The following is a 9,806-nucleotide window of genomic DNA, read 5'->3' on the forward strand; positions in this document are numbered from 1 at the left end:
TGGGGGGGGAGTGCTTGCTAAAGTCCAGGGCTTAATTAGATGTAGAGGCTAAGGTGCTAGTGTTCACATATTTATGGGATTTTAGAAGTGTCTGTATATTATGATTAGGGACCCATCACACTTACATAGTAACATAGTAAATGAAGGCAGATAAAGTTACCTGAACAGTCCATCCAGTCTGCCCAACAAGATAAACTCATTTTACATGGTATGTGATACTTTATATGTATACCCAAGTTTGATTTGTCCTTGCCTTTATCAGGGCACAGACTGTAAAAGTCTGCCCAGCACTGTTCTTGTACTAAACATTCTGAAGCTAATGTAATGGTATCAGTTTATTACTGAAATATGTAGCATATTTGCTGGATTATATATACACCAATATATTTGTGTATCTTTTAAAAATATATATTTGACACTGCAGCAGAGAAAATAGTCTCATTCCAAAAGCCCTCTTCCCTCTCCCTTTGGGGCCTCACCTTGCCTTTTCTCATTCCTTAAACAAAAGACTTAAGACTGCTTTAAAGTTTTAAATTGACTCTATTCCTCTGATCAACACAACAATTGGACCTAACCAGAGGATGCAAGGAGACAGAGAGTCTGGAGAACCCATTGAAGACAAAGACTTCAGAGGGGAGACCATAAACAGGACATTTGCTTGTCAAAGGTATACCTGCCCCTCCCATCAGCTTTCAGACATGTGCAGAAAGGAAGGACTTATAATGTGGTCATGTGAACAGACTACATTAACCATAATGCCTTGCAAAATATCCAAGACATGCACACACCATGCTTCTCTGCTAACATTATAAAAGGCCTGGAAACAGCCCAGCTCCCCCCTCTTGGAACCTGCCTCCTCTTGGGACCTGCTGCTCTCTTTGGGGTCTGCTGATGCCTTGCTCCTGAAACATGTACTCATCAATCAGTTGGACCACAGCATGCTTGTAACAAGGACTTGTAAGTTAACCTATCTGCTACTTTGTTCTATTTTATGCACAGATTACCTGTAAAGATCTCTTAAAACCTACCTCTCGTGTGCAATTGTAAATTAAATCAATCTTTTTGAAGCTAAAAATACGGTCTCTTTGTGTTCTGAGTATATTGAAGCTATATATACTTAATTTATTTAATTTATTGCAATTATCACCTTTGGTGATTGGTTGAGAAATTAATATCCTAAAACTTATAAATACAGCGCTTGCTCTTAAATTATAAACAGTAGCGAGTGCTCTCGAGCTCTTTCCCCAAAATAAATAATTTCTTGCAACACTAACACCGAAGCCCCTTAAAATTACACTCCAGCCCATCCGTATCTATTCAGTTACGATCAAGGCATAGACCATAGAAGTCTGCCCAGCACCGGTTTTGCTTCCCAATTACCGGCATTGCCACTTGTTTGCCTAGAGCCCACCAAAGGGTTAATTCTGCTCTGAGGTTGGGGATCACATCTTCCTACTACCAGGAGCTGAGAGTGAACAACATGGAATGGATTGACTGACCCAACTGGAACATATCTCTGACAAGATGCTGGACCTGATGGACCAACCTTGGTCTGACCCAGCACGACACTTTTTATTCTCATGGGTTCCAGTGAACTGTGATGCGAGCCACACAACAGTATAGCTCACATGTCACCATCCATGAATGCAGACAGAAGTGCATTTGAGGTGAAACATGCTTGGAAGGAAAACATTTGAAGATGGAAAGTGTATGTGTTACATTGGTAATAGAATTTATGTTGCACATTAACACTATGTCCTGATTTGAAAGGCTCCAACAATAGGGTTTCAGTTTTACTCTGCAAGTCTGGGATCATCATCCTAGCAAGGGCTCTGCGAGTGGTTTGACCGCACAGGGCGCAAATATGAAAAAGTAGAAAAAGTGTTCACAGACCACCTTCTCTCTCATTGGTGGTGAAGCAGGCAGGGCGGAGGGGGCACAGTGGGTAAGTCAAAGGGTCCTGATTGGGATGAGCCAGGAGTTGCATTCCCTGAACAGAACATGGTGCTGATAGTTTAACTTGAAATGTACATTTCTATTCTTTTGATGATGTTTTTGTACAGTTTGATGTGGTTGTAGTCTTTCCTTTTTCTCTCCGTCAGAAGCTGGCGGGGTGTCTAGTATGAAGAAGTTTGTATCTGTAGTAGCAGTTGAGGCTGCCTGAGTGCTGGATACACTGATGACAGAACATCCACTCCCAGCTCCCTGGAGACCCCTCCTGAAGACATGTGACTATCCCATTTCGCAAAGAAAAGACCAAAATCAAATAAATAAACAACTTGGCATAGCTCTAAGATAAACAAGTAGTCATAGGAGGAGAATCTCTGGAATGTTCTTGTTTACAAGATTCAGGCCAGTGTTGACATCACCTCAAAGAAGCCAAGGCCCAGGCACAATGAGTCCTGAAGGTCAAAATCAGGGCACACTTCAAAGTGCCACAAAGACCCCCCCCCCCCCCCAAAGTCATTCCCTACTGCCCTACTCACTGCATGGAGAAGCTAGTGAGAGGTAGAAAGGGAGACAATGAGTGAACCAATGAAAGTGATAGAGAGAGAGAGAGACACCAGGGAGACGGCAAGTGAGAGACAGCATGAAAGACATAAGATGAGAGCAAGAGAAAGAAGGCGAGAGGCAGCATGAGTTGCACAGGAAGAGCAACAGAAAGAGAGAGATGGAGAAAAACTAAGTGTGATAGACAAGGTGAGAGAAGAGAAAGACAGAGAGAGATATGATGAGAGACACAGGGAGAGTGACAGCAAGAGTATATGAGAGACACAAGGTGAAAATAAAAGACAGAGAGAAAGAAGGTGAAAAATGTAATGCAAGTGAAACACAGGGAAACTGCAAGAGAAAGAGTCAGAGAGAGGGTCACCAGAGACACAGACAAAAGTAAATAGGCCCAGTGATAACAGGAGTTCAGGGTGAGACATCAAGACAGGGGAAAAAGATGGAGTGATAAACTAGAAAAGAATCAAGAAGAAGTAACAAGTAAGGCGGTAAAAGTAGGGGAAGCCAGGAAATCTGAAAAGGAGATACATACACACCATGAGTAACACCAAGGGGCAATACATAAACATAAAGACCATCAGCAGTGGTGTTCCTTGGTGTTAGAATAATGTCCTCATGTGGTGCTTCCCAGGATGCACTGTATGGAGTCAGGTGCCACCATTTTTAAGATGGCGACATGACACAATGGCAGGAACAAATGGCATTGCTCCTGCCTCCCAACTTAAAGATATATAGGGAAGTGGCTGGGGGCTTACGAGGGGGAACTACCTGGTCCTTGACAAGGCATTTAACAATTCAGCAGTGGAGGAGTAGCCTAGTACTACTACTACTACTATTTAGCATTTCTATAGCGCTACAAGGCATACGCAGCGCTGCACAAACATAGAAGAAAGACAGTCCCTGCTCAAAGAGCTTACAATCTAATAGACAAGAAATAAAGTAAGCAAATCAAATCAATTATTATGTACAGGAAGGAGGAGGGTAGATGGAGGCAGGTGGTTACAAGTGGTTACGAGTCAAAAGCAATGTTAAAGAGGTGGGCTTTCAGTCTAGATTTAAAGGTGGCCAAGGAAGGGGCAAGACTTAGGGGCTCAGGAAGTTTATTCCAGGCGTAGGGTGCAGCGAGACAGAAGGTGCGAAGTCTGGAGTTGGCAGTAGTGGAGAAGGGAACAGATAAGAAGGATTTATCCATGGAGCGGAGTGCAAGGGGAGGGGTGTAGGGAAGGACGAGTGTGGAGAGATACTGGGGAGCAGCAGAGTGGTTAGTGCAGCAGACTTTGATCCTGGGGAACTGGGTTCTTCAGTTCCCACTACAGCTCCTTGTGACTCTGGGCAAGTCGCTTAACCCTCCATTGCCCCAGGTACAAATAAGTACCTGTATATACTATGTAAACCGCTTTGAATGTAGTTGCAAAAACCACAGAGAAAGGCAGTATATCAAGGCATGCACAGAAAAGGAACAAAACAACCCCTTCCTACTGCATTTGTTTCTCTCCAGTCATTTTAACATACACTGAAGCAACTTTGCATGGGCTAAAACAGCGGAAACTGAAAGGGAAGGATACTCTAATGTCTTCTTTCACATGGAAAACAATAGAAATTCAAACAAAAAATTTTCTCTTATTTTCTTGTCATTTTAAAATGGCAGCACCTTTCTGGCGCAAAACTCAAAGAAATTACACAGGAAAGATACCTGGTGTACTTTTGAGAAGCTCGCAGGCATCTTCAGAAAAGCCCCCCCCCCCCCCCCCCCCCCCCCCCCGTGTATGTACTGTGTTTTAGGGAGAGAGAACACAGCACAGGCTGTCTTGGATAATCTACCTACATCACACTGCATGTAATACACATATTACACACTGCTCTCTATATATTACATATTATATATTATTCATATGTCACACTGTGCCCTCTTTTGTACTTACCAGAATTGATTCTTGTCTACAGAGGTAAGTAACCACAGAGTGCCAGGCTGCATAAGGTGAGGGAGGATGATAACAGCACAGAGGAGGTAATGTAATAAACAGCACAGAGGCTCTAGCGTTCTCCACTTCCTTCTTGCCAGTGGTGAAGTAACTGCTTTACAGTATGTTGAGTTAGTGGACCAGGGAGTCCCACTTTGCCTAAGCTCAGCGATTTAGGCTGAGGAGACGCCGAGGGAAGGCAGGAAGGAAGGCATGGGCACAGCTGGAAAATCCTGTGCTATGTTTTCTTTCCCCCTTCTCGTCACTCTCTGGTGGCTCAAATACTTCTGCTTTTGAATACAGTGTTTCCTCTGACTCTAGCAAAATCTCCCTCAGCAGAACAGGGACTGTTTAAAAGCCAGTGTCCTCAAAGACATCCTTTGTTCCTTTCCCAGGATGACCCATTCAGTAAAAATGCAAATTATATGGGCAGAAAGAAAAAAGGTTCTGCTGTTTTGTTTTATTTTATGACTCAGAAAAGAAATATCACTCAGCACACCTCTTCACAGAAATGATTATGGTTTTATTTGACAGTCCTTTGCCTTAGCATCTAGTGATTGTAGCTTGTTTCTCAAGGCACACGTGTGGAATCAGTAAAGAAAAGCTCTACTTACAGTACCTCTGGGGTAAGAGTTGACGTGGTGTTGGTGGAGGAGCTGCAGCAGAGGGAGCAGGAGGGAGAACAGCGGTGCTGGCTGCATCCTGCCCAGCAGAGACATTTGTGAGGGTGCTAGGACGGAGGCAACAGCCCCCCACTCCCTCCTCCCCCTTCTGGAGTCGGTCTCAAACTCACCACCAGCCCCGAGCTCGAGTTACACAAGCATCACACTCCAGTGTCAGGAAGCCTGGTGACTACCTAGCCAGGACTTCATCTGGTGAACACTACGTCACCCCCAAACATTTGAGCCACTCTGCAGACCTCCCTTAACCCTTTGCAGGCTAAGAAGGGAAAGTAAGTCCACAGTGCAAGGCAGTCCACGCAGAAGAAACAAGGAAACCTAGGTATGATGAAGAGCACATCATAAAAACAAAATAAACAAAAACAGAGACATTATTGCAAAGAAAAACCGGAAGGATCCCTGTAGTGATTTACTGTTATCAGTAGCAAAGTGAGTGGTTCAGGAGGTGTCATCTCCTCTCCCCAGAGATAGTAACAAATAAGCCTCCAGTTTTAATTCTCCAAGATTAGTTTAAGGAGATATTAAGATGGGAGGGTTCTGTATGTTCCTGTTTTTGGTTGGTTGGTTTGTTTGCTTGCTTGCTTGTTTGTTTTTTTAAGGTTTGAAAAACAGTATAAGGCAGAGATGCATTTCGAAATTCAAAGATCAACAATTTGTAGAACCACTCCTTTTTATTGGACTAACTCGACACATTTGTGATCAGCTTTTATTAGTTTTAGGAATCCATTTGGGCAACCCCACTTGAACACTCAAAGGGCAATGAATTTCCCATGTGTGAGAAGTTAAATTAATGTTGTGTTAAGTGTGTAATACATGTGTTTGTAATACCACACATTCTTAAACAGTGATGAAATAATAAAGCCTAATTAAAGATCCAAAAATTTATATCAGCTTGCAAACATGGAAACGATTGTGTTAAACACTCCCTTTTCTAGATAGTGTGGTTACTTACCTCTAACAGTGGTTCTCTGTGGACAGCAGGATAAGTCAGTCACACCATGGGTGACGACATCCGACAGCTCCATGAATGGTTAGCTCTCCTAAAGCTCAGAAGAGCCTTTTCAAGCCCTTCTGAGCATGTGCAGGTCCCCCTCCAACCACTGTCCCACCCCGTTTCCTCTCCAGTTCTTTCTCTAGCTATAAGCATATTCATCCAAAAGGGGAGGTAGGTGGGTTTGTGTGGCTGACATCCTGCTGTCCACGGAGAACCTCTGTTACAGGTAAGTAACCACACTTTCTCCATGGACAAGCAGGATGAGTCAGCCACACATGGGTGACTCCCAAGCTGAGGGCTGTCATGTAAATTAGCGGTGTCCACCCTTTCCGGCCCATGGAGTGTGCTGTGGTAGGATGAAGCTGCATAGAGAGAACACAACAAATGTAAGCCAGGGATAACAAGGGAGCCTTCTGTGAACCACTATAGGCCCCAGGGTCTACAGAGAAATTTTATGTGGCTTATCTAGACCATGCGTTAAACTTGAACAATCCAGAAGATTGAGATGGCCCATGTGGTTTTGTCGAAATGGGTTGTTGCTTCCAAGATCCCTCTTTTTGTTTTTGTGTGCATGAGAGTTGAGTAGTGGAGGTCTGTAGACTTGCAATAGTTTGTCTATCCTCAGCAAACCTGTTTAAATGTGAACAAGAATGCGGGGTGAAACCTGCCATGGGTAGAATCACTGAGGATGAGTCTTGAGGCTCATCCTGGCTCACTAGAGGTGTGTGTTAAAAGCCATGTGAAAGATTTTTTGTTTGTTTATTTTTTTCTTTTTTTTCGCATATCACATGGGGAGATCAATATGATCAACAGAGTTTAGAGGTTTTTCTGGCCATTGATGAGGAAGTCCAACCCCGAGTGACCTTTACGTTGTGTCATGGGGTTTCTTGAGGCCCTTTCCTCTAAAAATCTTTAATAGTTACTGGAAGTACCTGTATCATAACAGTCACACGTTTCTCATTGAAGACCTAAATAATATTATTTACCGAGATCAATATGATGCACATCCATGTTTGACCTGTACTGCCTGGGTTTAAGAGCAGTAGTGTTCCAGTTTTCTTTTGAGCGACTAGGTTTCCCAGGCACCTAATACAGTAGTGTAAAGTCATAATGCAGGAAATACAGTGGTGTAAAGTCATGATGCAGTATAGCGTAAGGGGTTGGTTGCTCTGGATGAAGGTGGAGAAGTTGAGCTCTCCATGTCTCCTTTTGTTGGGTAGGCTATTCTCTACTGAGCTGGGTGTATAGGACATTGGAAGTCATTTTGTGAGGGTCCAGAAAGTTGGGACGTGACATTCAACCTCTTGTATGAGCCTGGTGGGGGGAAGGTGACAGGCTGTTGCAAGGGGTGCAGGGTATGACTCATAGTATGATTGGCCCGGATAGGCTATAATTAAGGCTGGGTATGAAGGGCTGGGAACCTTGGTTTCCTACTGCTAAGTAATGGTTGAAGACAATACACCAAGATAATGTGGAGAAGGCTTGATAGAGAACCAGGGGAATAGGAGCAACTGGGTGTTACTCCTATGCTTTCCACCCATGATACTAGATCTGTTGATCTGTATAGGAAGGTATGGATGACATTATGTGCCTAATGCTCATGTTTAACCACTCCAACCCTAGCTAAGATGATATTTAACCATCTCTCTGACCTCATGTGCACCTCTCTTTAAATTAGTCACCTTATTTTCTAATTCCTCTTACTCTCTTACCTATCTATATGTTAACCATCTCTCTGACCTCATGCAGGGCCGCCGAGAGACTGAGCTGGGCCTGGAGCAGGGCTGCTGCTGCTGGAACTAGGGCAGGGCTGCCACCCTCCCAGGATCGCTGCTGCCCTGCCCACTGGAACTGATTATACCTTGGCTGGCGGGGATCCCGATGTCCCACCAGCAGAAGAGGTCTTCCTCCAAAGCTGCTCTTTCCTCTACTACATTGTCTGTCCCTGCGGCTTCTTTTTCTCTCAAGTTGCACATGCTCAGTTTCAAAACCAAGCATGCCCGGCCTGAGGGGAACAGCAGCCGCTTGGCAGGCAATGCAGCAGAGTGAAGAGCAGCACTGGAGGAAGATCCCTTCTGCTAGCCTGGCTTTCTCTGTATGTACTCATGCTTAGGAGGCAGCAATGGTAGGCAGCAATTTTGGTTCCAAAGAGCCAGCAACAGTAGGTAACAATATTGGTTCCAAGGACCCAGCAGTGGTAGGTAGCAATGCCAGTTTTAAGCATTTGTGTGTGTGTGCCTTAAAATGTGGAAGGTCAATAGGGAGTAGAAAAGCCTGGAGAAGAGTGATGCTGCTCCCTCAATAAGACACAAGGTAAACTGCACTTAAAGCCATCCTCATGCTGGCTATAGCATATGTGGTACAGGAGCAGAATGTAAGGTAAGGTGCAATGATCATTCCTGAGATCTCTGGGTTGTTGGACCTTGTCTGATACCAGGGGGCCGCTAAGAGATGAAGGCCCGTCTTGGTGTAAGGAGCTTCAGACAGGTCCTGGTGGGCTGGAAAAGGACTTATGAAGTCTGTATGGAATATGGTGAATGGGTATGGATGGGCAGACCCTCAACTTGTAATTAAACTCTGGAATTCATTGCCAGAGAATGTGGTTAAAGCAGTTAGCTTAGCGGGGTTTAAAAAAAAGGTTTGGCTACTTTCCTATAAGAAAAGTTCATAAGCCATTATTAAGATGGATTTGAGAAAATCCACTGCTTATTTCTAGGGTAAGCAACATAAAAATGTATTGTACTGTTTTGGGATCTTGCCAGGTATTTGTAACCTGGATTGACCACTGTTGGAAACAGGATGCTGGCTTGTCCCAGTATGGCAACACTTACATACTTATATACTTAATATCCCTGGAGATATACATGGTGTCTGGAAAAAATGGGACCCCTTCCATAGTTTCAAAATACTTTGCAAATTGTTTAAACATTTAGTATGACCTTTAAAAATACTTTAGTGTAATGAAGTTTTGGGGGTTTTTTTTCTTAGTTAATTCACAACTTGTGTTCAAAGTGTCCTCCTTCAACCTTGACACATTCACAAAGTCTTCGATGACACTGAGCTGTTGGCTCAATGAATTCTGGAGTTTCATTAATTAAGAGCTCAACTGTTTTGCGAGCTTGATGCGCTGGAGCTCTAGCCTGATGAAAAATAAAGCACTCAGAAATTTCAGGCCGATGTTTCTGCTGCAGTAGGACGTTTTTGGGTTATTTGGAAAAATGTTGGGGGGTCTCGTTTTTCCCGGACACCATGTAAATATGTAGAGAGGCACACACATTCATTTTCATCTTTAAAATATATAGACACCTAGTTCTTAAAATGTTTGAAAGCCTCAATAAGCACATTCACTAAGAAAAACTAAGTATGGCTGTCCAGTCTTAGAAGATAAAGTGATAACTTTCTGAAATCTACAGCAGGACAAACAAACCCCTTAGAATTCTAGGCAAGGATGTGCTGTGAGATCCTGCTAAGATCTTTTTGATTTTTTTCTTCACAATTTTAAGTTACTTCCTCTGTTTAACTTCCTTTCTTTTCTTACCAGATACCCCCCTCCCCGTTTACTAAGCCGCATTGGTGGCTGCCATGTGCTAATGCCGACACAGCCCATTTGGCATTGCTGCATGGCTTAATAAACAGGGGGAAAAGTGATTGAGGTTGTCTGGT

General features: G+C 43.6%; 1 protein-coding gene across 3 annotated transcripts in view; it reads right to left on the bottom strand.

The window, feature by feature from the left end:
* Positions 1-5,203, bottom strand: part of PAMR1 (peptidase domain containing associated with muscle regeneration 1) — an 88,260-nt gene extending 83,057 nt beyond the window's left edge. Inside the window, exon 1 of one of the 3 annotated variants that reach the window (XM_030200794.1) lies at positions 5,089-5,203. In XM_030200794.1, coding sequence (XP_030056654.1) covers positions 5,089-5,188 — 100 coding nt within the window. In that variant the 5' untranslated portion in view covers positions 5,189-5,203. Of the gene's footprint in view, positions 1-4,430; positions 4,566-5,083 lie in introns of those variants that run through there. The other 2 variants (XM_030200795.1, XM_030200796.1) reach the window with 2 other exon arrangements.
* Between the last annotated feature and the right edge of the window lie 4,603 nt (positions 5,204-9,806).

Source organism: Microcaecilia unicolor, chromosome 4 (assembly GCF_901765095.1).
Source record: "Microcaecilia unicolor chromosome 4, aMicUni1.1, whole genome shotgun sequence".
Taxonomy (NCBI): Eukaryota; Metazoa; Chordata; class Amphibia; order Gymnophiona; family Siphonopidae; genus Microcaecilia; species Microcaecilia unicolor.